The 27906-nt window shown below is 60.9% G+C and overlaps 1 protein-coding gene across 1 annotated transcript; it reads left to right on the top strand.

Moving 5' to 3' along the window:
* Window positions 1–4687: 4687 nt before the first annotated feature.
* Atg2a (autophagy related 2A) lies at window positions 4688–26051 on the top strand. The gene is given in 42 exon segments (XM_048360217.1): window positions 4688–5202; window positions 7078–7240; window positions 7348–7500; window positions 7631–7733; window positions 8086–8221; window positions 8312–8410; window positions 9111–9207; window positions 9303–9467; window positions 9547–9687; window positions 10469–10706; window positions 10794–10941; window positions 11024–11116; window positions 11860–12015; window positions 12120–12363; window positions 12813–12909; window positions 13033–13192; window positions 13940–14082; window positions 14165–14304; window positions 14395–14555; window positions 14800–14950; window positions 15063–15115; window positions 15117–15269; window positions 15364–15444; window positions 15670–15776; window positions 15869–15961; window positions 18337–18407; window positions 18519–18595; window positions 19400–19564; window positions 19713–19839; window positions 19924–20141; window positions 20817–21025; window positions 21240–21375; window positions 22499–22720; window positions 22926–23027; window positions 23119–23200; window positions 23295–23421; window positions 23517–23589; window positions 23699–23781; window positions 24006–24127; window positions 24498–24652; window positions 25534–25686; window positions 25771–26051. Coding segments are annotated over 42 exon segments (5970 nt in total). The 5' UTR covers window positions 4688–4866; the 3' UTR covers window positions 26008–26051.
* The last annotated feature ends 1855 nt before the right edge of the window (window positions 26052–27906 follow it).

The following is a 27906-nucleotide window of genomic DNA, read 5'->3' as shown; positions in this document are numbered from 1 at the left end:
GAGGTGAAGCCTCTCCCACATCCCCTGAATGCCAGATCGGGGAGGACAGACCCACAAGAGCAGTGTCTTGCCCAAGGGGGCCCCACACTTTATCATCAAGAAACCAGCAAGATCCAGCCCTCCACACAGATACCCCAGCACACACTCTACCCAACACCCCTACCTCCCTTGGTCTGGGCTGGTGCTCTGGAAGTGGATACCCCGTGTAAGGGCTGAAAAGCAGAGGAGAGACCAGAGACTTCTGGAATAAGTGACCGCCTTCCCTGCCCACAGGGAGCTGGGGATGGAACTCAGGGAGTCAGTGGGTTTCACACAGACCAGGAAAGGCTTATATCTCTTATAGCTGGGATATCTCACTCAGCCCCAGATGTGATGTCAACTAGAAGAGACACAGCAATTGAAAATATTTTCTTCTTTTTTAATGTCCTTCTTGAGACATAGACATGCCTTAAAGTCCACCCATTTTGGAGTTGTTTAACGTATATCCATTTCAGTTTTTTTGTTGTTGTTGTTTTGTTTTGGCTTGGTTTGGTTTTTGTCGGTTGTGGGGCTTGAACTCTGGGCCTGGGCACTGTCCCTGAGCAACTCAGCCCAAGGCTACTGCTCTACCACTTGAGCCACAGCGCCACTTCTGCTTTTCTGGTGGTTAATTGGAGATAAGAATCTCACAGACTTTCCTGCCTGTGGTTTTGAACCGTAGTCTTCACATCTCAGCCTCCTGAGTAGCTAGGATGACAGGTGTGCGCCACTGGCACTTTTGCAAGATGAAAAAGGCCAGGGACTTACAAGAGTGTGAATACACTTAAGAGGCAAGCACTCTTGCCACTAGGCCATATTCCCAGCCCCGTGAATACACTTAAAAGACATGATTAAAATGGCAAAAGCCAGGTGTGGTGATGCACACTTACAGTCCCAGCACCGGCGAGGCGGGGACAGGATGGTCAAGAGCTCCAGGCCAGCCTGTACTACACAGTGAGACCCTGGCTGAAAAGTGGATGGTAAAAGCTGGGTGCCCGTGGCTCGTGCCCATAATCCTAGCTAATCAGGCTGACATCTGAGGCTCGTAGTTCAAAGCCAGATAAATCACACAGTGCCTCTCTAGCCAGCAAAAAACTGAAACTGGAGGCATGGCCCAAGTGGTTAGAGCGCCAACTTTCAGTGAAAAAGCAAGCAACAGTACAAGGCCCTGAGTTCCTAGCCCCAGTACCAACACACACACACACACACACACACACACACACACACACACACGGTAAAATTTAGGTCTGGGGATGTAACTCTGTGGTAGGATACTTGCCTAGCATGCCAAAAACCCTGGCTTTGATACCCAGTATTAGGAAACATAAGATGGTAAAACATATGTTGTACATATTTTACCACAATTTGAACAATATATTGGCATTGAGACATATGCAATGATAAAAATATGTTTAAATAAAGCAAAAAAAAATCACCACTTTTAAGGTCTAAAGTTCAACGTGTGTGTGTGTGTGCGCGCGCGTGTGCCCATAAAGGCTTAAACCGAGAGCCTCTCACTCCTGCTTGGCTTTCACTCTACCACCTAGGCTGCACCTCTGGCCTTGTGTTTTGCTATTATTTGGGAGAGGGAGTCTAGCAAGCTTTTCTGCACAGGCTGGCTTAGCCTCCTGGGTAGCTAGGAATATAGGCCTGAGCCACCAGCATCCAGGTCAACTGGTTTTCACTATACTCCTGGAAAAAGTTTCTTGGTTCAGGTGTGCTCAGGGCCCACTGTAGCTGCGGCTGCCCCTCCGCTATTCTCGAGAAGCATCTGTGGCTCCCAATAGTATTTTCCCTCCCAAGAGACATGTGTCCCCTTGCTCTGTCATTATTTTGCTATCTGCTCGTTCCTCTCCTACTCCAAGGCTGAACTCAGTTGTGGATGACTTTCTGGCCTTGGTGTTCTGTGGAACTTGTGGCGAGTCGTCTGGGGAAAGTGTTTTGGGGTGCTGTCTGCCCTGCTTAATGCTCTGCTGTGGGGTACGTGGGCTCCAGAGCGGACTCACAGGTACCAACCGCGGAGAAACAGATGTGGCCGGTGAGGTGAGAAGCAGAGAGAGGTCTGAACGCAGCCTGACCCCGAAAGGAAGCAGCCACGTGGGAGAACAGTGGGGGCTGAGATAAAAAGAGCAGGCTGGAACCCCCATCGTTCACCCTTTCCCCATGACAAGGGTGTGGGGACCCCCTTGTAAACTGAGTACCTCCTCCACTCCTGCTACCTTTAGAGAGAGAAGCGGGGCTTGTTCCTCAGGTACATGGGCACATAGCTTCAGTTTCCTCTCCCATGAGTTGGTGCTATTAATAATGCTTCCTTGGCCAGGGGCTGGGTCTCACACCTGGAATCCTAATGACTCGGGAGGCTGAGATCTGTTTATTTGGTTTTGGTTTTTGTTGCCAGTCCTGGGGCATGGGCTCAGGGCCTGAGCACTTTCCCTGGCTTCTTTTTGCTCAAGGCTAGTACTCTATCTCTTGAGCCACAGCGCCACTTCCAGCTTTTTTCTATATATGTGGTGCTGAGGAATCAAACCCAGGGCTTCATGTATACGAGGCGAGCACTTTACCTCTAGGCCATATTCCCAGCCCCGAGGCTGAGATCTGAAGATCAAAGTTCAAAGCCTGCCAGTGCATCAAAGTCCTAAAGACTAATCTCCAATTAGCCAGCAAAAAGCTGGAAGTGGTAGAGTGCCAGCCTTCACCAGAACAGCCAAGAGTGAGCACCAGGCCCCGAGTTCTAAGCCCCAATACCCTCCCTGCCTACACATACACAGCCTCTCCTATGTTCTGCTTATGCAGAACAGCAGAAGAAATAATGCTCACAGAGGAACAAGCCTTGGGTTTAGGACATCCAAGGAGGTCAAATAATTCCGATTTTGTTTTCTTTTCAGGACAGGGTCTTCCAATGTAGCCTTGCCTGTTGGCCTTGGGCTTTGGGCTCTCCTGCCTTGGCCTCCCAGATTCCAGGATTACAAGTGAGTGCCATTACACTCAGCTCAGTGATTGCTAATACACAACGAATGAGCACAGCTCTAGCCCTGCCCTGCCAGAGGCAGGCAGATCTCTTGATTCATCCCACAAACATTTTCTGACCAGCCATAGTGCCAGCCTACCTCCCTGAATGGGGCAGATTGGGGGAGGAGGAGGGCGGGGAGGCTGCAGTTGCCTCTATCTCCAGGTAGAAAGAGCAGCTGAAAATAGACAGAGTTTAGGGAGGAGCAGCGAGTTGCCCAAGGCCACCTAGAGATGGGAACCCGGCCCCCGGGGCCGGGAGGGCCATTTTCACTTTTGACATTAGACTGAAATATAGTAAAACTAAATTAGAATCATAACCATCCATGGATGTCCTTTAAGCCACCTCTAAGAGCAGAGATGAGAAAATTATTTTCCCTTTTCTTAATGAGTGTGTGTGCTCTCCTGGGGCTTGAACTCAGGGCTTCAGAAATGGCCCTTAGCTTTTTTGTTCAAGGCTAGTACTCTACCACTTGAGCCACAACTCTACATGCAGCTTTTTTGTGTTGGCTAGCTGGAGGTAAGAGTCTCATGGACTTTCTTCCCTGGGTTGGCTTTGAACTGGGATCCTCAGATCTCAGCCTCCTGAGTAGCTACAAAAACAGTCGTGAGCCACCAGCGCCCAACCCAAACTTTCTAGAAAGGACTTGAAAACAAGTATTTTAGGCTGTACAAGCCTCTGCTTCTAAGTGTTCAACAGTAGTCAGTGAACAGAGTCTCAGTCCACCAGATATGAGTTTTAGGGAAAGTGAAGTGCTTTTTCACATTGTAAAATGTTATCCTTTCTTTGATTCTCCCCCCCTCCTACCTTTTAAAACTGTTAAAGCCATTCTAAGCTCAAAGGCTGGAGGGAAGTAGACGCCATTCTTTATTGATTTTAGAATTAGAGATATGAAAAGCTATTGTTATTGTTCCAGGGCTGGCCCCAGGCTTCACAGGTTTCTCAGGCTTCACTCCCATTTCTCCTAAAAGGGAGGGTTAACCTGGGGCAAAGCATTCCCGGTGGAGGAGTTAACTGGCTTCCAGCTGGGGTAAGAGACCTTCCTAAACCTGTTTTGTTTTGGGTTTTTTTGGCAGTCCTGGGGCTCTAAGCCTGTTTTTTTCTTTTTGCCAGTCCTGGGCCTTGAACTCAGGGCCTGAGCACTGTCCCTGGCTTCTTTTTGCTCAAGGCTGACACTCTGCCACTTGAGCCACAGCTCCTCTTCCGGCTTTCCTCCGTTTATGGGGTGCTGAGGAATCGAACCCAGGGCTGCAAGCCAGCCTGGCAAGCGCTCCACCTCCAGGCCACTCCCCAGCCCCGAGGGCTGTTTTCTAATCTGCCAGGTGGTAACAGCAATCCCTTTGAGAAGTGTCTGGACGGGGGACGGAAGCCGGGCGTGACTCCCCGGGCTTCGGCTCCCACCCGGGGAGAGAGGCCGAGGCGGGGAGGAGAGTAAGTCATGGCCAGCCCAAAAGAAGAGAAAGCAGAAGAGCCGAATGGGATGGAGGATGGTGGAAAGCATGTCACCAAACGCGCCCGCACGCTCCCTGGCTGTGCGTCCACACCGACCGACCCGGGCCGTGGGGCGCTCCCCGCGAAGGCCCTTTAAATCCTCCCCAACTCCCTGAGGGTGCGCTACGAGCCCGCACATGCGCACTCCCGCGAGGGCGGGCGGCCCCACCCCCCACCCCCAACAGTCTTCCCGAAGCCTGGGGAAGGGAGGTTAAAGGTCCTCCCACACAACACTTGTACGCAGGCGTAAACGATGATGGAGAGCCTGGTATCTCGCTGAGAGCCCAGGCTCTTTTTCACTCCCGAAGGCTCCGCCCCCCTCGGCCAATCAGCGGGCCGCTCCTCTTGCAATGACCAATGGGAGCGAGCGTGGGGGGCGTGGCCGCGCGTCTAGGGGCGCGGCCTGGCGCCGAGAGAAGCGGCGGGGTGAGCCGGGGGCTCTAGTGAACAGCGCAGCCGGACAGGGATCGCCGGCGGACGGTAGCGGAGGCGGCCGGGCCCCGGCGTTCCCCGAGATGTCACGATGGCTGTGGCCATGGTCGAACTGTGTCAAAGAACGGGTCTGCCGCTACTTGCTACACCACTACTTGGGTCACTTCTTCCAAGAACACCTGAGCCTGGACCAACTCAGCCTGGATCTGTACAAGGGCAGCGTTGTCCTGCGGGATATCCACCTGGAGAACTGGGTGAGGAGCGGTGCCCGAGCTCAGGAAGGTGCAGAGGGCGAGAAGGCAGTGCCCGGAGGAGGAGTCGGGCTGGAGGGCCGGGCACCGGGCGAGGAGAGGCCGGGGAGTCGGGCCCTCTCCGGGCACCACCGAGGTCGCCTCCGTTCCTCATCAGATCCTGGAGCTGGGAGTGAAGGAGTCCCTGCCTCCTTTCTCCTTGGGAGAAACAGGCTGAGAGGGTGGGATGTCACTCGTCTGGAGAAGGCTGGCATGATCACACCGAGTTTGAGGACTCAGTTGAGCAGGGTGATGAGGAATTAGGGGACCCTGGTGGCCGGGACAGGGCTGGGGAGGGGTAGTTGGGGAGGGATGGCTGGTAGGGTAGGGGTCCAGAGCCTTGCTGAGGGCACCTGTTGGAGAATGAGCCCCGACCTCCTGGCCCGGTGGGTGGGGTTCCCCTCCCGTGGCCGATGTCAACAGAAGCGTCAGACCCTGTTGATCAACACCTCGTGTGACTTGCCGCCTCTACTTCCTGCTTTGGGAGGTGGAGTTGGGCGGCCTATGCAGATGTTTAGGGCGGGACTTGGAATCCAGCATCCCTACCTTTTGGGCGCCTTGTGGGAGGTGAGGCCATCCGCCCTCTGCTTGGCCTTAGGAAGCTGAAGAGAGGATCTTGCTAGGGAGAAATGGGGGGGGGGGCGGGGGGAGTCCGGTGCCCTGACTTTAGCAGCCAAGGAGTCCCCAATAAAGGCCTCAGCAGTTCCAGAGCTGCACGTGGGCATGGGAGCAGAGCCTTCTTTTCTGGCTAGTGTTAGAGATCTGGCCTTTTGGACAGGAAAGCCAGACACAGAGACAGAACAACAACAGGGAACAAATGTGGACTGAGAGTAGGTAGAATTTCCCAGTGGCCCGTGGTCTTTGAGATTAGGAAAGCATTTACATTCAGCCCCAGAAAATACTCCCACTCCTTATGCCCTAACTTTTGAGGACCAGCAGAGACTCCCAGCTAAGCTGGTTTTGAACCTGGCCCCTGACAAAATTCAGGCACTTTGCAAACCAACCCTTTTACTCCGCTAATCAACTTTCCCAGAGCAGACTCCAGGTGGGGTGGGGGAAAGGCCTGGGCTCCAGCCTCAGTCCTGGTAGAACGTGGGGTACTTAGACCAGTGTCTCCTGCATCTCTGTCCTCAGCCATGGGCCTTGATCTCAACTGCTAGCTCTGCCTGTGCTTGTTTAACATTCATGAGTTCACCGAGACCCTCGCCGGTAGCATATACACTTGGGGGCGGGGGGGGGGGGGCTCACCGGGAGAAGGCTGACAAGCTGCAACATTTTTAATGGGGGTTCAGCCATGTGTTCAGAGGAACAGCCACACTCCGTATCTTAGATGTTAGCATCCATCTGGATTCGAGTCAGCCCCTGTCCTGGACAATTCTCCCCTTGAACTCTGTGCTTGCCCTGGGGGAGCATGGGCTACAGGCTGGTGCACCGGTTGTTCCCATGCCTGGAACAAACCACCACCCGTCTCTGCCTGGCTGTCTTCTCTTCACCCTTCAGCCCCCACCCCCGGCAGCCACCCCAGGTCCCCCCGGCGCCCCCTCACCTCTGGGTTTCATCCTGGCCTGGTGAGGCCACGCAGTCTCAATGCCAGGTGTCTGGTGAAAGTGCTTTTGAACTGAATGGAGAGGGAAGTGTGGGGGCCGACTTCAGTGTTGAGCACCTGTGGTTGATGGGGTGAAGGGCCAGGGAACAGCATGAACCCAGGTAGGGTCTCATAGCATGTGGAGGGACCAAAAAGCTGGGAACCCTCTCCTAGGCTGAGTGGCTGAGCAGGCTGTGGAAGCCAGCTGGATTGGGGGGTTCCATGAGCTGACAGTGTCCTTTTCCCGCTTGCAGTCGGTGAACGAGGTGCTGGAGTCGATGGAGTCGCCGCTGGAGCTGGCGGAAGGCTTCGTGGGCTCCATCGAGGTGGCGGTGCCCTGGGCCGCGCTGCTCACTGACCACTGCACCGTGCGCGTGTCCGGCCTCCAGCTCACGCTGCAGCCCCGCCAGAGCGCAGGTGAGGCCCGGCCCGGCAAGGCGGGGACAGGCAGGCGGTAGGAGGGGGCCTAGGAGCCCAGGAGCTGTCAGAACCCGCCTGCCCTGAGACCCCCCTCTTCTTCCCAGGGCCGGGGGGTGCCGACTCGCAGAGCTGGGCTTCGTGCATGACCACGAGCCTGCAGCTGGCTCAGGAGTGTCTTCGGGAAGGGCTTCCTGAGCCCTCGGAGCCGCCGCAGCCCCTGGAGGGGCTGGAAATGTTCGCTCAGACCATCGAGACAGGTGAGCAGGCCCCTCCGCGGCCCCCAGGACCGGGCCCCCCCACAGGAACTTAGCCCTTCCTGCCCACAGTGGGAATTGCCTTCCCTCTGGCTGCCTCACCTGACCTGAGCCTCCCCTCCCCCGCCCCCAGTGCTGCGGAGGATCAAGGTGACCTTTCTGGACAGCGTGGTGCGGATAGAGCACTCGCCGGGCCGTGGGGAGCACGGCGTGGCCCTGGAGATCCACGTGCAGAGGTACGGCGGGGCTGGGGCTGGAGGGTGAGAGAGAGCTGCTTGCCGGCCCTGCCTCTGCCCTCACCCCTAGCCCGGCTCCTGGGCAGTGGGGTTGGGGCCACGGTGGGAGCACGCACTGGCATCCTGAGCCCACGCCGTCCAGGGCGGCCTGGGCCCCAGAAGCGAGGTTAGACTGAGCGTCAGAGGGCTGGCGGAGCGTCCCCGCCGGACGCCGTAGGCCCGCATGGCCTGAGTAGGGGGAGCAGCTTTGCAGGCCGGGCTCCCCCCCTCCCCCCCGAGAGCACAACACTGTGGGGAGAAAGGGCTCCAGGCCTGGGGTGGCCAGGACGAGGGTTGACCTTCCCCTCCCCAGGCTGGAGTACTGTGACGAGTCGGTGCGCGACCCAGGCCAGGCCCCACCCGTGGACGTGCACCAGCCGCCCGCCTTCCTGCACAAGCTGCTGCAGCTGGCGGGGGTCCGCCTGTGCTTTGAGGAGCTCCCCTCACAGGTAGATGACTGCTTTCCGCACCCCCAAGCTCCCTGACCCCCCCCCTGATTCCTCTGACCGTCTCCTAACTCCCACCCCTCTGCCTCTCAGGCAGAGCCGCCGGAGCCGCCCTTGCAGATTGGTAGCTGCTCAGGGTACATGGAGCTGGTAGTGAAGCTGAAGCAGAACGAGGCTTTCCCAGGCCCCAAGGTAGGTCACCAGGCACCGAAGATGAGCGAGCGTACCCCACCGCTGATGGCGTCAAAAAGGGAAATTACACAGCTGGGTGTCGGTTGCTCATGCCTGTAATCCTAGAATCAAGAAGGTGCGATCTGAGCTGGGAATGTGGCCTAGTGGGTAGAGTGCCCGCCTTGCATACATGAAGCCCCGGGTTCGATTCCTCAGTACCACTTATATAGAAAAGGCCAGAAGTGGCGCTGTGGCTTAAGTGGTAGAGTGCTAGCCTTGAGCAAAAAAGCCAGGGACTGTGCTCAGGCCCTGAGTTCAAGCCCCAGGACTGGCAAAAAAAAAAAGAAAAGAAAAAAAAAGAATATGAGATCTGAGGATCTCAGTTTGAAGCCAGCCTGGGGAGGAAAGTCTGAGACTGATCTGGAGCTGTGACTCAAGCATCAGCCTTGATCAAAAAAGCTAAAGGAGAGTACCCAGGTCCTGAGTTCAAGTCCTGGGTCCAGTTCAAAAAGTGAGAGAGAGAGAGAGAGAGAGAAGGAAAATTGTGACCTGCTTTGAATTAGAGAAACGGAGGCTCAGAGAGGTCAAGTTGTGAGCAGGTTCCTGCAGCTACTTGGTAGCAAATAGAATATAGCCTGATGATTGACATCGGGGTGAAGAGGCGGGAGGAGCAGCTCTCAGAGTGGTGGAGTGACACGTGTGGCTGTCCCTCACCCCCCAGCTGGAGGTGGCAGGGCAGCTGGGCTCCCTGCACCTGCTCCTGACCCCGCAGCAGCTCCGGCAGCTCCAGGACCTGCTCAGCGCCATCAGCCTCACAGGTGCGGCTTCTAGGCCACGGGGGGGGGGGGGGGGGGGCGGGGGGGGGAGGGTTAGGGATGGCAACCGGGCTGGAGTAAAGCGCCCTCCCCTCCAGACGCGGAAGGCCTTGCTGACAAGCTGAACAAGAGTCGCCCTCTGGGTGCTGAAGACCTGTGGCTGATTGAACAGGATCTGAACCAGCAGCTGCAGGCAGGCGCCGTGGCCGAGCCCCTCAGCCCAGACCCCGTGACCAACCCCCTCCTCAACCTGGACAGTACTGGTGGGTGCAGGGCCCATGCGGGAGCCTGGGGCCCAGCCCGCCTCACTCCTAACGCCCCTTCCCTGCCCCCCTCCCCTAGACCTCTTCTTCTCCATGGCCGGCCTCACCAGCAGCGTGGCTTCCGCCGTCTCCGAGCTCTCCCTCTCTGACGTAGACCTCAGCTCCTCCGTGCACAGCAACGTGGCTTCCCACCGACTCTCCGCCCCAGCCCACCCCGCTGGTGAGCCAGGCACCTGGGAAGTGGGCAGGGGGGGCTCCAAGAGGCCTTGACATCAGATGGTGGCCCTGGTGACTCGGTTTCCCGGGACCAGAAAGCTGGTGATGTGAGGGGCAGCCCAGCTCCTAGAGTCAGTGCTCTTGGCCAAATAGTTAAATTCTTCCTGCTTTTCTTTCCCTTTCTCCCTCCTTCCCCACTTCTTACCTCCCTCCCTTCTTAGTCACTCTTCCTCTCTCCTTTCTACCCTCCCTTATTTCTTCCTTCCTCTTTGGTGCCAGTTCCGAGCCTACGTGCTGTCCCTGAGCTTTATTGCTCAGGGCTGGCACTCTACCACGTAAGCCACAGCTCTGCTTCTGGCTTTTTGTTGAGTATTTGGAGCCTCTCTGGGACTGTCCTGCCTGGGCTGGCTGCTCAGCCTTCTAAGTAGTTAGGCATGAGCCTCGAGTACCCTCCTTATTTAAATTACTTGAGACTCAGCTTCCCTTTCTATAAACAGACTGTCATTTTAGGCAATACTTGTGGGTCGGGTTTCCAGTCTGTGTTTTACCACACTGGTGAGTCCTTCTGGAACCTTCCAAGGGTTAAATGGAGCCAGGAGATAGTTGGTGTTGCCCTCTGCCCAACGAAGTCCCCTTCTGGAGCTAGGCAACGAGATCGATTTGTTCTCCCACAGTCCAGCTTAGCCAGAGCCCCTGGCCCCACCCCCAGCCCCGTGGCCAACAGTCACCCCACCCAGGGTCCCCCGAGCTCCCAGGAGCCTTTGGTGACGCCCCTGTTCCCTCAGGCAAGACAGCCCCAACTCCAGTTCCGGGCACCATGCGCCCCGACTCGCTGTTGAAGATGACCTTGGGTGGTGTGACCCTGACCTTGCTCCAGACGTCTGCCCCCGATCCCGGACCACCTGACCTTGCTACCCACTTTTTTACCGAGTTTGATGCCACCAAGGATGGGCCTTTTGGCTCCCGGGATTTCCAGCACCTTCGGCCGCGCTTCCAGAAAGCTTGCCCCTGCAGCCATGTCCGGTATAAGCCCAGCCCGAGGCGGAGGCCTGCCAAGACCCCCGGGGGGGCCCCACGCCCGCCCTCTGACAGCCACCCCCTCACCCGCAGGCTCACGGGCACAGCCGTCCAGCTGTCCTGGGAACTGCGGGCCAGCAGCCGGGGCCGGCGGACGGCCACCACGGAGGTGCACCTCGGGCAGCTGGAGGTCCTGGAGTGCCTGTGGCCCAGGGGATCTGCAGAACCCGAGTACACAGAGGTAGGGGCTGAGGGGGGCCCTGGGGGCGCGGGGGAGCACGCGAGCCAGCCTGACCCTGCTCGCCTCCCCTGCTTCATCCTAGATCCTGAGCTTCCCCAGTAACCTGAGCACCCAGGTCTCCGCGCGGCCCTGCGCCCACCTACGCCATACACAGACCCTGCGCCGGCTGCCGAAGGTAGCGCCCCCCCCCCCCCGCCCCCCGCCCCCCGCCGCCAAGCCAAACGATGAGGCTACTGGTTTCTTCTCTTGGCGTGTTGACCCCAGTTGGGCCTGTCGGTGTCGTCTCTGCTCCCCCTCCGGGCCTTCCTTTCCCCATGCTCCAGCGAGGCCACACCAGACCATCCCAGGGCCCTCGTGTGTGGACTTGGCCGCTCTGACCGAGCCCTTCTAGATAGAGGTCTGGTTCCCCTTCCCTGGCTCAGAGTGGCCTGCTAGGCCTTGGAGGCTAGAAGGGGCAAGTGTGCCGTGATGCGCACGCGCGTGTGTGTGTGTGTATGTGTGTGTGAGAGAGAGAGAGAGACTCAGCCTCATGCCCTTGCCTAGCTTTTTCACTCAAGGCTGGTGCTCTACCACTTGAGCCACACCTGCACTTCTAGCTTTTGGCTGGTTGGTTGGAGATGAGTCTCTGATTGGTCCGCTTGGCCTGGCTTCACACAGGGTCCTCAGGTCTCAGCCTCTTGAGTATCTAGGATCACAGGCATGAGCCACCGGCCTCCAGCATTTGGTGACTTCTTAAGTAAATTGGTTTCAGGTGGCAGTGTAGAAAGCCCCCCCCCCCGGCGCCCTCCTGGGTGCCCTCCCCACGCTCTTCTCCCTTTGAGGGGGCTCAGGCTTGGTTTTGCTTGAGGAAACCCTTTCCTTCCCTGCCTCAGTCTCCCCCACGGCCCTCAATGACCCGAACATCCCTGTCCCCCCTAGAGCCGGGCCCGGCGCTCCATTGCCTGCCATTGCCATTCAGAAGTGGTCCTGGACCTGGCGGAATTCCAGGCCGACGTGGAGCTGGGGTCCCTGGACCGGCTGGCTGCCCTACTGCACTTGGCCACTGCGCCCCACAAGCCACCCACTGGCCTGCTGGTAAAAATGTCCCACCGGGCCTGGGGTAGCGAGCGGAGCCCCAGCTCTCTGGCCGTGCCGCCGTGGCAGGGGCCCCAGCATCTCTGATCCTCGCCCTTCCACAGACAGAGCCCCCGTGGACTACAGAGCAGCAGACAGTGTTCCGGCTCTCGGCCCCCCGGGCCACGCTGCGGCTGTGCTTCCCCATCGCTGACCTGCGGCCCGAGCGGGACCCCTGGGCGGGCCGGGCCGTGCGGACTGAGCAGCTGCGGCTGGAACTGAGTGAGCCCCAGTTCCGGTCGGAGCTCAGCAGCGGGCCTGGCCCCCCAGCCCCCACCCGGCTGGAACTCACCTGCTCTGACCTGCATGGTAAGGAACTCCGGGGACACTTGGCCAGCGGCCCTGGCATGCGCTGTTCTTGGGGACACAGGAAGGTGTGGGTGACCGTTGGATCCATCTCTCTGGCACAGGCCATTGCCATCTTGGGGCACCGGACCACTGCCAAACCATGGCCTGCTCCCTAGCCCTGGGGAAGGAAAGTAAAGTGGCACCAGGCACCAGGGGCTCGTGCCTGTAACCCTAGCTAACCAAGAAGCTGAGATCTGGGGATCACAGTTTGAAACTAGCCTGAGCAGAGAAGTCCGTGAGACTTTCATCTCCAGTTAACTGGAAGTGGCGCTGGGGCTCAATGTGACAGAGCAATAGCCTTGAGTGCAAACGCTCAGGGACAGCTCCCGGGGCCCAAGTTCAAGCCCCGTGACTGACAGAAATAACAAGTAAAGAGGCATCGGTGATGACTCCACCTCCCACTCCCCCAGCAATCTACGAGGAAGGAGAGAAGCCACCCATCCCTTGCCTGAGGGTTGCCAGAGCTGTGGACCCCAAGAGCACCGGGCGCAAGTACTTCCTGCCACAGTAAGTGGAGGCCCTGGAAAGACGGCGGAAGAGGAAGGGGCTCCTGCCACTGTTGGGGGTGGCAGGAGGCCAGCCTGGGCCCACGTGGGCCCTGCAGACCAGTGACAGGCCTGTGCCCGGCAGGGTAGCGGTGACCCTGAACCCCCGGTCGAGTGACACGCAGTGGGAGACAGGCCAGGACAAGGGCGAGGACCTAGAGCTGTCCACCGAGAGCCCATGTGAGCTACGGGAGCCTGAGCCCTCACCCTTCTCCTCGAAGAGGACCATGTATGAGACGGAGGAGGTGAAGCCCCGCCCCACCACTTCCTGGGGCCCTCACCCTGTCGTCTGTCTCTATTGTGGGAGCCACCCGTGTGCCCGTGGACCGAGGCGATGATCACCTGGGGTGGGCGTGAGGGGACCCAACGTGGTGTGAGCATTTTATCTCATTCTTTCTCTCCCGTGAAGGGAGTCTGAAGTTCCCACCCTGCCCCTGGTGGGGGGCGCGCACTGGTGCAGGCAGGGCCCCCAGTCAGCTGTCTATCGCCAGGGTGCCCTGGAGGACTGAGAGGCAGGGAAGGCCTGCCCAGGCTCTCTGCGGGCTCCACCACCAGGTGGAGAATTACCTGCAGACCGGTTTCCTCCTCCAGGGAATAGGCACAAGGGCTTCTGTCTCATGGGCTGTTGTGAGAACTCAAAGCTCACATTTGAGCAGCTATGAAGACTGGCATTCTGTTGGCACTGGGTCCTAAATGGATGTCACTCTCTGCAATAGAGATGGGCTTCTCAGAATGAATGGGTGGGCAGGAGGGTGGATGGGTACATTGGGTAGGTAGAGGGATGGGTGGGTGGGCGGGTGGATAGATGGGCATTTGGGCAAGTAGATGGATGGATAGGTGGAGGGACGGAGGCTTAGGCAGGGAGGGATGGGCAGAGGGAGGGAAGGAAAGAGGGATAGTCAGAGGTCAGAACACAGATCCTAGAGCCGTGTCTGCCTGGCATGTCTCATTTCCTTTCCTGCTGAGCGTCTTTCTCCCCCCCCCCCATCCAGATGGTGATCCCTGGAGACCCTGAGGAGATGAGGACATTCCAGAGCCGGACGCTGGCATCCTCCCGCTGTAGCCTGGAAGTAATCCTGCCCAGCGCACACGTCTTCCTGCCCAGCAAAGAGGTCTACGAAAGCATCTACAACAGGTGGGGACCCGCGGCGGGCGGAGGGGGGGCAGGGGGCAGGCACCGCCCTTCCTCACCTCCACACCCCGTCCTCCCATGCCAGGATCAACAATGACCTACTCATGTGGGAACCCGCGGACCTGCTTCCCAGCCCCGGCCCTGCCGCTCACCCCTCGGGCTTCCCAGGCTCCTCCGGCTTCTGGCACGACAACTTCAAAATGTGCAAGTCCGCCTTCAAGCTGGGTATGGGGAGGCCCGGGGGCGGGGGGGGGGGGGGGGCGGGGTCAGGTCTGCCGCTCTGCCTCTCACCCCGCCACCTCCATCTCACCCCAGACTCAGACTCTGATGAGGAAGACGTCAAGTTCTTCTCAGTAGGGGCGTCAGGTGCCCCCCAAGCCCCTGCCCCCGAGCCCCCGAGACATCACACCCAGAGCACCTTCTCGACCCTGGTGAGAGTGCTGAAGGGTCGGATCACAGCCTTCTGCGAGGCTAAGGTGAGCCCGAATCCACAGCAGAGAGGGGGAGCAGAAGGCGTGGGCGGCCAGCCAACCCCACCGTCCCCACCCCCGGACTCACCCCTGCCACTCCACCCCCCCCATCCCCTCAGCTACTCAGCAGCCCCTCCTCCTCCCAAAGCCCCGAGGCAGCGGGCGGATGGGCATGGTTTGGTCTCCGGGAGTCGGGCTGGTCGGGGCTCCGGGGCTGAGCGGGCTTGCTGAGGGCTCGCGCCGTCCGCAGGACGAGGCTGGGAACCGGCAGGAGGGGCGGCACGGGGAGCTGGTGCTGGATGTGGAGCACGGCACCATCTTCAACGTGTCCCAGTACCGCGGCCAGCCAGGCTTCGGCTACTTCTGCGTGGAAGCCGAGAAGGCGGCCCTCCATCACCGAGGTGTGAGAGCTGGGGACCGGGCACCCCGTAACTCTTAGGCCTCAGGCGGCGGGGGGCCTGCGAGAGGGGCGAGTGCCGGGGCACACACAGCTCATGAGATCCCCCCCCCCAGCCGCCGTGGACGCCTCCGTGCTGCCCAGTCACCTGGAGCTGCCCAGCTTCGCCCCCCCCGGCCCACCTGGCCCCGACCATCTACCCATCGGAGGAAGGGGTGTCTGAGCGGGGGTCCTCAGGCCGGAAGGGCCAGGGCCAAGGCCAGAGCCTCCCCATGCTGTCGGCCGCCGTGCGCATCCACCTGGATCCCCACAAGAACATCAAGGTACCGCTTCCCGCGTGCGCCCCGCGGGCTCCCCTCTCCCTGCGTCCGGTGGGCCCCGGGATCCCCACCCTCCAGCCTGCGCCTCCACCCGCAGGAGTTCCTGGTGACGCTGCGGCTCTACAAAGCCACCCTGCGCCACTACATGGCCTTGCCCGAACAGAGCTGGTACTCCCAGGTGAGCGAAGGCGGTCGGGGCAGAGGCGCGGCCCGGTGACGGCGGCCTCCGGGGCTGGGCGGGCGGTCCCACGGGGCCAGGGTGGCTGGGCTTGAGGCCCGTGGGCTTGTAGGCCAGGCCGGGTTGGGCAACCGATCGGAGGGCAGACTAGGGCTCGGCCAGGTAGGCTTCGGGGAGGGAGGTGTCCACCTCTCCTCACCATCTCCTCCCACCCTGCTCTCCAAGCTGTTGGAGTTCTTAGACGTGCTGGATGACCCCGTGCTGGGCTACCTGCCCCCGACGGTCATCACCGTCCTGCACACGCACCTGTTCTCCTGTGCCGTGGACTATAGGTACCCAGGCGGGGAGGGCGGCACAGGCAGGCCTCGGGTACAAGGAGCCTGCCCCAGCCCAAATGTGACCCCCCCACACACCACACCCCCAGGCCCCTCTACCTCCCCGTGCGCGTCCTTGCCACCGCCGAGACCTTCACCCTCTCCAGCAACATCGTCATGGACACGTCCACCTTCTTGCTCAGGTATTTGGGATCCTTCCTCCACTCCCGCACACCCCCCCCCCCCCCCGCCAGCCGGGCTGCAGCTGCTTATCGGTTGTGTATCCTCCCAGGACCTCTCTGAGCCTGTCTGCACTTCAGGCGACGGTGCCCTATGTTGTCACATGCGTCTTAGGAACCTGAGTTGTTTCCACTTTTCGGGAGGGGTGCTGGGCCCCTCAAATCAGAACCTTAAAGCATTTAGTACTTTCTGACCTGGTAATCTCACCTCTGAAAGTTGCTAGGTTGTAAGAGAGCTCTGGTAGCTCATGCCCGTAATCCCAGCTACTCAGGAGATTGAGCTCTGGGAATTGCAGTTCAAAGTCAGCCTGGGCAGGAAAGTTTGTAAGATTCTTATCTCTAATAAACTCCCCAAAAGTCAGAAGTGGAACTGGGGCTCAAGTGGTAGAGTGCTGGCCTTGAGAAAAAACAAAAACTGAGAGGCAGAGCCAGGCCTTGAGTTCAAGCCCTAGAAAATCTCTCTCTCCCTCCCCCCCTCCTCTCTCTCTGGAGAAAATGCCACGACACAATGCTTAGTGAAAATAATTAGACACAAAAGCTTATTTATTTATATTTATTTATTGTTTTGCGAGCCCTGGGGACTGAAGGAGCTCCTTTGGCTCAAGGCCAGGACGATTGACCTTTCCAGGAAACGCGCGGAGTTCTGGGAGGAGGCCGCCCATCCTCCTAGTCCTGGATTCTCGGGCTCTCACAGTGGCTCATGCCTTTCATCTTAGCTCTCGCAGTGCTGTGATTGAGAGGATTGTTGTTTGCTTAAGGCCAGCCATGGTAGGAAAGTTTGCAAGAGTCTATCTCAGCCAATAAAAGGTCAGGTGTGGTAGTGTACAGCTGTCATCCCAGCTATACCGGAAGTGTAAATAGGAGGATCGCTATCCCGATCATCCAGGATGAGGGAAGATTTTCATAAAAAATGTTGACGGCTGGGAATGTGGCTTAGTGGTGGAGAGCTTGCCTAGTGTGCATGAAACCCTGGGTTCACTTCCTCAGCACCACATAACGGGGAAACAAAGCCCAAGTGGCGCTGTGGCTCAAGCGGCAGAGCGCTAGCCTTGAGTAAAAGAAGCTCAGGGACAGTGCTCAGACCTTGAGTTCAAACCCCAGGAATGGCAAAAAAAAAAAAAAAATTGAGAGCAACTAGGGGAATGGCTCAAGTAGTAGGACCACTAGGAGGTCCTGAGTTCAAAATCCCAGTACCAGGACAAAAAAAAAAAAAAAAAAAAAAAAAAGACCAGGAGATATGTACAGTTGTTTTCTCAGGATTTAGAGTAAGAGATTGTGAGCGACATTGATTTTCTTTTTTATTCTAAAACGTCTTAAAGAAGTTTGTAATGGGGTAAAGTAGACTAAGGACTTTATGCAAGTCTCACATACTATAAGCAATTGCTCTACCACCTAAGCCATACCCCAGCCTTTTTTACTTGTTTCGTTCTGCCAGTCCTGGTTCTTTTTTTTTCCTTTGTGGGGCTTGAACTCATGGCCTGGGCCCAGTTCCTGAGCCTCTCTGTGCTCAAGGCTCGCGCCCAGCGCCACGTTAGGTTTTTTGAGTGCTTGACTGGAGATAAGTCTCACAGGGACTTTTCTGCCTGGACTGGCTTCGAACTGCAATCCTCAGATCTCTCCTGAGTAGCTAGGGTTACAGGCATGAGCCACCAGCAGCTTTGTATTTTTTATTCTTGAACTAGGCCTCAATAACTTTGCCCTTTAAAGGTCAGCTGGGGAAGACAAGCCTGAGATAGTCTTATCTACAATTAACCAGCAAAAAGCTGGAACCAGAGACATGAGTCAAATGGTAGAGCATTAGCCTTGAATGAAAAGAGCCAATCAAGAAGGTGAAACCCTGAGTTTAAGTCCCAGTGCCAACAATACACACACACACAATACACACACGGACACGGACACGGACACGGACACACACGGACACACACAGACACACGGACAAATATAAACAAGTAAGGCACTAGTGTCCCGTGCCTGTAATCCTAGCTACTCAAGGCCAGGAGTCTGAGACCTGAGGATAGAGATTGCAAAGGGAACGTGAGGAAAATGACCCGTAGAGAGGAGAGGATGCCCCCACACGTGGGAGGGCCCAACGAGGAGAGCCAGAAAGAACTGGAGGTTCTCGGGGCTCTCCCAGCGCTGCCTGTGAGGCGAGGGCTGCTGGCCGGTGGAGCCCTCGCCCCCCCCCCCGCTCTCAGATGAGAGCCCCCCCAGCCCCCCCCAGCAGCTTCATGGTGGCGTGGGCCCTCTGCCTGCCCGCAGGAGCCCCGCTTCTGCCCGGCTGCCCTGGAGCAGCCGCCTGCAGTGGCTCCTGGGCCCTTCTCAGCCCTGATCCCCACCAGGTTCATCCTCGATGACTCTGCCTTGTACCTGTCGGACAAGTGTGAGGTGGAGAGCCTGGATCTGCGGCGAGGTGAGCGGAGCAGGCTCCAGACGCCCACCGCAGAGTCACTGGTGTCCCCCGCACTCGCGGGGGGCTGCGTGGAAGGAGGCACTAAGGACCTTCTTCCACCTTCTGCCTCAGATTATGTCTGCGTCCTTGACATCGACCTCTTGGAGCTCGTCATCAAAACCTGGAAGGGCAGCACCGAGGGCAAACTGGTGAGTGTGGGTGTCTGTCCAGGGGCCGAGCGCCTCCCCCCCCCCTCCACATTCACCGGGTGGATGGGCAGGATGTGTTTCAGTCCAGCCACCAGGGGGCAGCTGTGGGCAGGGTGAAAGCCAGCCCTGCCCTGGGGCCTGGCTCCTTGTACAGAGAGATAATGCCCCACCTGGGAAGAGACCTCTGCCCCTGGATGGGTAGGGGTGTGTGTGTGTGTGTGTGTGTGTGTGTGTGTGTGTGTGTGTGTCCTGGGGCTTGAATTCATTCAGGCTGGCACTCTACCACTAGAGCCAGACCTCCACTTCCAGCTTTTTGCTCATTAGTTGAGATGAGTCTCTCGCATTTGTCAATGTTTCAGATCTCAGCCTTCTGGGTAGCTAGGATTGTAGATAGGAGCCATCTGTGTCCAGAAACTCCCCATGATTTTTTTTTTTTTTTGCCAGTCCTGAGGCTTGAACTCAGGGCCTGAGCACTGTCCCTGGCTTCTTTTTGCTCAAGGCTAGCACTCTGCCACTTGAGCCACAGGGCCACTATCAGCCTTTTCTGTGTATGTGGTGGCGGGGAATCGAACCCAGGGCTTCATGCGTGCTAAGCGAGCGCTCTACCACTAAGCCACACTCCACCCCCTTCTCCCCCAAGTGATTCTTGAGACTCAGTGTGCCCATCTGTTGAGTGAGATACCAACAGGCTGACCACCTGAAGGAAAACCTGCCAGCGCTCTGGCAGGAACCAGCTGTGATGTCCTCCAGGCCAGCGGGGGGGGGGGCCTCCTCTGATGACACTCCCCCCCCCCCCCCCCGCAGAGCCAGCCGCTGTTTGAGTTGCGCTGCTCCAACAACGTGGTCCACGTGCACAGCTGCGCCGACTCCTGCGCCCTGCTGGCCAACCTGCTCCAGTATGTTACGAGCTCCGGCGACCTTCACCCCCCACCCCGACCCCCTAGCCCCACGGAGATCGCCGGCCAGAAGGTACAGGTGAGGCCTGGCCACACAGGCTACCCTTGCTTGGCCAGGCCCCTCCATAGAGCCTTCAGGGTCTGGGGTGGGGGGGCCCCCCGGGGCCACCCCTCCTTCTAGGCCTTCACTCACCGTTCCCCTCCGCCCCCGCCTGGCCCAGCTCTCCGAGAGCCCGGCCTCCGTGCCTTCGTGCCCCCCCGTGGAGACAGCCCTCATCAACCAGCGGGACCTGACGGATGCCCTCCTGGACACAGAGCGCAGCCTCCGGGAGCTGGCCCAGCCCTCAGGTGGGGAGGGGGCGCTCCGGACACTGCCGTCTCAAGCTGACACCCACCACAGCCTCTCCCCACACCGGCCTCTCTCTCCCCTAGGTGACCCCCTTCCTCAAGCCTCGCCCGTTTCCGTCTACCTATTCCCAGGTGAAGGGAGTGGGGCTCAGGCTCCTTCGCCCCCTCCTGGGGGCCCTGCCGGCACCTTCGGGTCGTGCCCCGAGGGTAAGGCAGAGGAGAAGGAGGAGGAGGAGGGCGATGGAGACACCATGGACAGTGATGAGTTCTGCATCCTCGACGCCCCTGGCCTGGGCATTCCGGTACGTGCGTGCGTGGCCGGCGCGGGGCGATCTCTGCGGGGCAGGCAGCTGTCGGGGGCCAGCTGGGCCGGGCATAGAGCTCCCCGAGAGAGAAGCAGGCAGGCAGCAGCCTTGGCTCCGGGCTCCAGGGGGCAGGTGGGGTTTCGGAGGGGGAGGAAGCATGGCATGCTGGGTAAGAGACAGGGATGCCTAGGGGCATGAAAAAGAAGGGTAGTAGGGGAGTGTGCCTGCGAGAGCCAGTGGAGCTGTCCAAGCTCACCATCGGCCCAGGGCCCGGAGTGACACACCGCTCTCCAGTGGTCACCGAGGAGGGCCATTTCTGTATGTCAGAAATAGGGAAGAAAAAGCCGGGCACAGCGGCTCACGCTGGCGATCCTCGCTAGGTAGCAAGCTGAGATGGGAGATCACAGTTCAAAGCCAGTCTAGACAGGGAAGCCTGTGAGGCTCTTACCTCCCATAAACTCCCAGAAAGTCGGAAGTGAAGCTGCGGCTCAGGTGGCAGAGCACTGGCCTTGAGCAAAATAACGCTTAGGGACCATGCCCACGCCTTAAGGTCAGGCCCCGGGACCGACACACACACACACACACAGGGAATGTGAGGCTGGCGGAGCTCGGCGGGGACACCTCCGGGTCGTCCTGGGGTTGGGTGCCACTCGGGTGTGTGTCCTCCGGCAGCCCCGAGACGGAGAGCCCGTGGTGACGCAGCTGCACCCAGGTCCCATCGTCCTGCAGGACGGATACTTCTCGCGGCCCCTGGGCAGCACGGACCTGCTGCGGGCGCCGGCCCACTTCCCGGTGCCCAGCAGCCGCGTGGTGCTGCGCGAGGTTTCTCTCATCTGGCATCTCTACGGGGGCCGAGACTTCGGCCCTTACCCCAGCCATAGGTGAGGAGGGGTGGGGCGGCGCACCCGGGGCTGTGGCGGGCACCAGCCCGGCTCTGGGGAAGCCAGTGGGAGCCATGATGCCCAATCCTTCCCCCACCTGAGTTTCTCCTTCCTTGCCCGGGACTGGAGGAGGCTGAAGCCCCCTGCTGGGCTGCGGGGGGGCGGGGGGCAGAGGCTTCCTCTGGGTCAGCCTGTCCCCCGTTCCTCTGCCTAGAGCTAGAGTTGGCCTGGCAGGCCCCAGGAGCTCCCCTTCCCGCTGCTCCGGCCCCAGCCGGCCCCAGAACTCCTGGCGCACGCAAGGCGGCAGCGGGCGGCAGCACCAGGTTCTCGTGGAGATCCGGCTCAGCAAGGTCCGTGTGGAGCGCGGGGCCCGCGCTTGCAATCCTATCTACTCGGGGCTCAGGTTCAAAGCCAGCTCAGGCAGAAAGGGCCCTGGGACTTGTCTCACGGTTTTTTTTCCCCCAGCAAAAAAATCAGAAGTGGAGCTGTGTGGCTCAAGCGGTTGAGCACCAGCCGTGAGTGAGTGAAAAAGCCAAGTGGGGTGTGAGGCCCAGGACCAGCACTAAACAGAACAGGAACCCCCCCTCCAGAGGAGGCTGCTGGTGGTGTGGCCCGTGGTGGGTGGGGCAAGAGTGCCTCCTGAGCCAAGACCTGAGAGAGAGTGGGCTGGGGGGGGGCTCTCCCCGCAGCCGCAGGGCTCGGAGGAGCCGAAGCCAGGGCTGGGGAGGAGGGGGGCCAGGCATCTTCACAGACAGCTGCCGAGCCTGGACAGTTTAACTCAGCAGAGTGAGGTGGAGCCTCTGGGGTTTGGGGAGCGAGACCTGGGCAGTCAGCACTGGACAATTGCTGGTGTGTGTGTGTGTGTGTGTGTGTGACAGATTCTGGGGGGACCGACTGGCAGCCTTGTGTGTGAGGCAGAGCATTCTACCCAGAGAAAGTGGGGGGAGCTCCCACTTGCTGAGTGGCCCCGGTTGCTGTGTCCTTGCCCGGGAGCCTTGGGACAGGCGCCTGCGGCCTCCGGGCCTGGGCTGCAGGAGGGCTTAGGGTAGAACTTACAGACTCAATGGGACCTAACCTAGCAGCTTCCAGAAAGAGAAGGGAGGGCAGGCCAGGCTGGGGTGCAAAGCACACAGAGGAAATGACACCTCTCAAAGGCCCCTGCGGTACGGCGAGTGCGGTGGGGAAGGAAGGTGGAGGGTGAGGTAGTGAGAAGGCTGGAGGTAAAGATGGAGGACGGCCAGGCCCCAGTGGCTCAGGAAGCCGAGGTCTGAGGTGCAAAGCCAGCCCAGGAGTCCACGAGACTCCTCTTATCTCCAATTCCCCCCAAAACCATCGGGGTGGAGCTGTGTGTGGTTCAGGCCCCAGGACCAGCACTTGTGCCACTCGGGGGAGATGATGGAGTCCGGTGTGCCCGTGTGGCACGGCCCCGCGTGGGGCCGGGACGGGAAGGGTAGACCCTGCCTCCACCCGCAGGTGAGTTTCCAGCATGAAGTGTATCCCGAGGAGCCGGAGCCGGGCACGGACGCCGACTCGGCCCCGGCGCCCGGCCAGGAGCCGGAGGAGCGGCCGCTGTCCCGCCAGGTGCTCATCGTGCAGGAGCTGGAGATCCGGGACCGGCTGGCCTCCTCCCAGATCAACAAGTTCCTGCACCTGCACACGAGCGAGCGGCTGCCCCGCCGCACGCACTCCAACATGGTGAGGAAGGGGCGGGGCGCGCGGGCTGGGGGCGGGGCGAGTGCGCCGGGGGCGGGGCGCGCGGGCCGGGGGCGGGGCAGGGGGCGGGGCGAGTGCGCCGGGGGAGGGGAGGGGGCGGGGCGCGCGGGCCGGGGGCGGGGCGAGTGCGCTGGGGGGCGGGGCGCGGGGAGCCAGCACGCATCCCGAGCCCGCCCTGTGTCCTCAGCTCACCATCAAAGCCCTGCACGTGGCCCCCACCGCCAGCCCCGGCGGGCCCGAGTGCTGTCTGCGCGTCTCCCTCATGCCTCTGCGGCTCAACGTGGACCAGGTGGGCCGGGCCGGGCCGGGCGGGGCCCCGTGTGATCCCCACCATCCGCCATGCCTGGCCTGACCCCGCCACCCCTCCACTGTGCCCGCAGGACGCCCTCTTCTTCCTCAAGGACTTCTTTACCAGCCTGGCGGCCGGCATCAACCCCATATTCCCAGGAGAGCCCTCCGAGGGTGAGAGGCGGGGCCGGGTGGTGTTGGGGGGCGGGGTCCAGGGCCTCTTCCCCGGACAGCCAGGCACCCAGAGTCCCTGTCCCCTCGTCGCTAGCTCGCTCTGAGGCCCGAGGCCGGCCCCGCAGCCCCCGGGACCGGCAGCCGGAGGAGATGAGCGGCTCTCAGGAGGCCTCGGGCGGCAGCTGGGGCTCCGCCGCGGAGCAGCAGCCCATCTACTTCAGGTAGGGCGTGGGCCGGGGGTCCTGGGCCAGACCACCGTGGGGCCGTGGTCAGTGACCACAGGTTCCCCCTTACCCGCCCCCCTTCCCACGCCCAGGGAGTTCCGCTTCACATCCGAGGTGCCCATCTGTCTGGATTACCACGGCAAGCACGTCGCCATGGACCAGGTGGTGAGCAGGGCCTGCAGGCCGGGGGAGGGGGGGTCCCACCCACTCCCGTGTCCAGGGGTCCCGGACTGGCCGGCTTTCCATCCCGCTCACTCCCCCCTGTCCACCGCAGGGCACTTTTGCTGGGCTCCTCATCGGCTTGGCCCAACTCAACTGCTCGGAGCTGAAGCTCAAGCGGCTCTGTTGCCGGCATGGGTGAGCCCACAGCGCCCCGCCCTTCCTCAGGGCCCCCAGTCCTCTGCTCTATTCTGGGCCGTGTAGCCTGGACTAGGCTGTCGCTCCTTGGGGCCTCCGTTTCTCCTCTGTAAAAGGGGTTCTCCAGGGGGAAGTTGGGGTGCCCACAGAGCTTGCCCTGCAGACACCCGGCTCTCTGGCGCCCCGGTGTCTCTCCCCCCTCACCCTTGGCCTCTTCCTTCCAGGCTCCTGGGTGTGGACAAGGTGCTAGGCTATGCCCTCAACGAGTGGTTGCAGGATATCCGCAAGAACCAGCTGCCGGGCCTGCTGGGGGGCGTGGGCCCCATGCACTCGGTGGTTCAGCTCTGTGAGTGTCTGGGTTGGACCTCGTTTTTTTTCTTTTTGTTTCTATGCCATTGTTGTGGCTTGAACTCAGGGCCTGAGCACTGTCTCTTCATGTTTTCTGCTCAAGACTGGTGCTCTACCACTTAAACCACATCTCGGCTTTGGGCCGTTGGGCGGTTCATCAGAAATAAGAACTTCACAGGCGGGGCTGGCTTTGAGCTCCTGAGTGGCTAGAATGATAGGCGCAGCACGGCTTGGGTGTGGGGTCTCTTGAAACTCCATTCACTTTCAGGTGGCTTAGAGGCTGCCCTGGAGGAGGAGGAGGGTCCTGGGGGGGGGGGCTGGCTGCGGGCGGGGCGGCCGTGGGCCTCTCTGACCACCCTGTCCCCCAGTCCAAGGGTTTCGAGACCTGCTGTGGCTGCCCATTGAGCAGTACCGGAAGGACGGCCGCCTCATGCGGGGGCTGCAGCGCGGGGCCGCCTCCTTCGGCTCATCCACGGCCTCTGCGGCCCTGGAGCTGAGCAACCGGCTGGTCCAGGCGATCCAGGTGAGCGTGGGTTCTGTGCTCCTATGGGGGCAGGGAGCGGCGGAATCCGTGGGATCCACGCCCCGGGGGTCCCCTCTGCCACTGCCTGCTTAGAAGGGGAGGCAGGCAAGAAGCGGGTAGGGCAACAGGCAGTCGGTCTACGGCAAGTCACAGGCGTTAGAAGCCGCCTACCTGTGAAGAGGATTTGTTTGGTTGGGTTGTTTGTTTGTTTTTTTTTTGGGGGGGGGCTGTATTTATTTGCTTATTTACTTACTGCTTGTTTGATTGGTGCCAGTACTGGGGCTTGAACTCACGGCCTGAGTGCTGTCCTTTGGGTTTTTTTTCACTCAAGGCTGGAGTTCTACCACTTGAGCCACAGTTTCACTTGTGACTTTTTGGTGGTTTATAGGAGATAACACGGACTTTCCTGCATTGGCTGGCTTCAAACCACAAGCCTCCGATCTTAGCCTCCGGGGTAGCTAGGCTCATGGGCGTGAGCCGCCTGTGCCTGGCTGGCGCTTCCTTCTTCACTCAAGGCTAGCACACAGCTCCGTTTTCAGCTTTTTTTGAGATTAATTGGAAAAGGACGTCTCAGGGACTTTTCCACCCAGGCTAGCTTCCAACCATGAGCCTCAGTTCCCAGCTTCCCGAGTGGCTAGGTTTTTATTTGAGCCGGTGGGGTGGGGTGGGGGGGTGTCCAGGCTGGACTCAAACTCAAGACCCTCCTGCCGCCGCTTCCCCGCGGCTGGCATTGGAGGCACGCACCATCGGGAAGAAGGGAGGACGGGAGGAGATGGCGGGAAGTCCCGCAGGGAGAAAAGCCCCAGCAGGAGGCCCCGCGTGGGTGAGGCCAAGGGAAGCGCGGTGCGCAGCACCCCCCACGCCGCCGTGTGTGTCCGCAGGCCACCGCCGAGACCGTCTACGACATCCTGTCCCCGGCGGCGCCCGTCTCCCGCTCGCTGCAGGACAAGCGCTCCGCACAGAGGCTGCGCAAAGGCCAGCCGCCCGCCGACCTCCGGGAGGGCGTGGCCAAGGCCTACGACACCGTGCGTGAGGTGAGGCGGCCCCGCCCCCCGCCCCCGCGCGCTCGCCTCCGCCGCCCCCCCCCCCGCCCCCGCGCTGACCTCTGACCTCCACAGGGCATCCTGGACACGGCTCAAACCATCTGCGACGTGGCGGCGCGCGGCCACGAGCAGAAGGGGCTGACGGGCGCCGTGGGCGGCGTGATCCGCCAGCTGCCGCCCACGGTGGTGAAGCCCATCATTGTGGCCTCGGAGGCCACGTCCAACGTCCTCGGGGGCATTCGCAACCAGATCCTGCCCGACGCCCACAAGGACCACGCGCTCAAGTGGCGCTCGGAGGAGGCCCAGGACTGAGCGCGGGCGCCGGGGACTCCGCGGGGCGCCGCCCGCCACGCCCGGGGGCCCTCCCCCCGCCCGCCCCCCACCGCCAACCCGCCGCCGGGAGAGGGGGGCCTGCCTGCCGTGGGGCCGCGGCCCTGTCTGTGCACTTTTCCTCCGGGGAGAAAGGACGCGCGTGGCCCCGCCCCGCCACGCGGACCCGCACCGCTGCCTTGTTCCCGGACGGAGGCTTTGGGACCCTCGCCTGCGACCCCGCGGGGCCCCGCGTCTGCGTCCCCCGGGAAGGCCGGGGGGCCGTCGGACACCGCGTGGGGCCGTGTATTATTTTCAAGCTCCTCGAGCCTCGAGTGCGTGGGTCGGTGTCTGCATGAAGTGGAATAAACTTGCCCACCGCCAGCCCCTCCTCTCCGCCTGTGCTCACGCGCCCGTCACCGCCTGGGGGCACTGCGGTCCCCCCTCGCCTGTGCCGGGGCCGGCCTCACCCCGGGACCGGGTCGGGGCAGGGGTGGGGGCCCGGGCCGCGGGGGCCCTGACGGTCCCCTGAGGCCCCACTTGAAGGCCGGTCTCTCTGGAAAGGTCTCTCACCATCCCTAGCAGGTTGGGGGGCGGGGGGTGACGGGCCCTTGGAGGGGATTTGTGCTGAGGCCGGGAGGGTCTCAGTGTCCTGTGGGGTCAAGAAGAGTTGTCACCCCAACCCCGCATCCCGGCTCCCTGCAAGCCCGGAAGGAGCCACTCCCCGGCCCCCTTCCCATCTCCTAATCCTAATCCTGCCGGGCTCCCGACACAGGTCTGAAATCAGCCGAGATTCCCCCGGCTCCTCCTTGGTGGCCCCCGGGGGTCTGGACCCCTGGTCCCTGGGGCTCCTGGGTCCTGGCTGCTCGTGATCCCCTGGGACTGTGGGTGGAGCAAGAGACCCGAAAGGAAAGGGGAAGCCGGCCGGGGCAGTGCGGGGCTTTGACCCCCACCAGGAGGGGCCCAGCCCCGGGCTTCCGGGAGCAGCCCCACCTGCGGGGGCACAGTCCAGGTTTCCTGCCCTTCGAACTGCACTTGCGATTAGTATTGGTGGCCGTGAGCTAATCATTAACGGCCACCAGGGGCTGGGCCAGCAGCTTAAAAAGGCCCGGGGCCTGGGCCTCCCCACTTCCTGACCCGAGGGCCAGCCAGGCACCCAGGTAAGAGGCTTCTCCGAACCCTGACTTCTCCCAGGTCCAGCCGGGCCACCGCCCCTCCAAGCGAGACAGGACAGTGTGCGGGGGTCAGTGGGTCAAGCCCCTTTCTGCCCCTGGCCTTGCGCCCTGGGGTGAGGGCCCCGCAGCGCCTTCTCAGACGCCCGCTGTGGTGAAGCTGGGGTTTCGAGCTGGGGTTTCCAGCCCGGGGAGCTCCGCCACCTGGAGGGTTGAGGGCTCATCCTCCCCGCGGAAGGAGTCCTGCCCCGGCCCGCGCCTCCTAGCGCGGGGTCACCACCCACCCGAGGCCCTGCCCCGGGGCTTCCGTCAGCCTCCGCTGCCACGCTGGGCCTCTGCCCACCACAAGCAAAGGGAAACCATGGCCTAAGTCCACGCTGGGTGTTGGCAGGCACCACACCCATCCCGGAAACCTCCCTGTCCCAGAGCTTGGGGGGGGGGGGGACAATTCGGGAGAAGGGCTCCCAGAGCCCATGTGGAAAGCAGCTGCCCCCGGGCCACGCCGGTGTGCACGAAAGCCCTACCAGCTCTCGGAGAGGTTAAGATGCTTGGTCCAGGTGACAGCTCGGGCCCCTGCGGCTCAGGCCGCCTGGGCTCCGCGATCACGCGGGCGGCAACGGCTCAGCCCAGTTCTCAGCGCTTGCTGACAGGTTTGGCTGAATGTCAGCAACTCTGTGTGTGTGTGTGTCAGAACTGAGACTTGAACCCAGGGCCTGAGTGCTGCTCCTGA

Source organism: Perognathus longimembris, chromosome 13 (genome assembly GCF_023159225.1).
Source record: "Perognathus longimembris pacificus isolate PPM17 chromosome 13, ASM2315922v1, whole genome shotgun sequence".
NCBI classification, from domain to species: domain Eukaryota; kingdom Metazoa; phylum Chordata; class Mammalia; order Rodentia; family Heteromyidae; genus Perognathus; species Perognathus longimembris.
The sequence above is the reverse complement of the archived record's forward strand: the minus strand, read 5'-3'. Positions and strand labels throughout refer to the sequence as shown.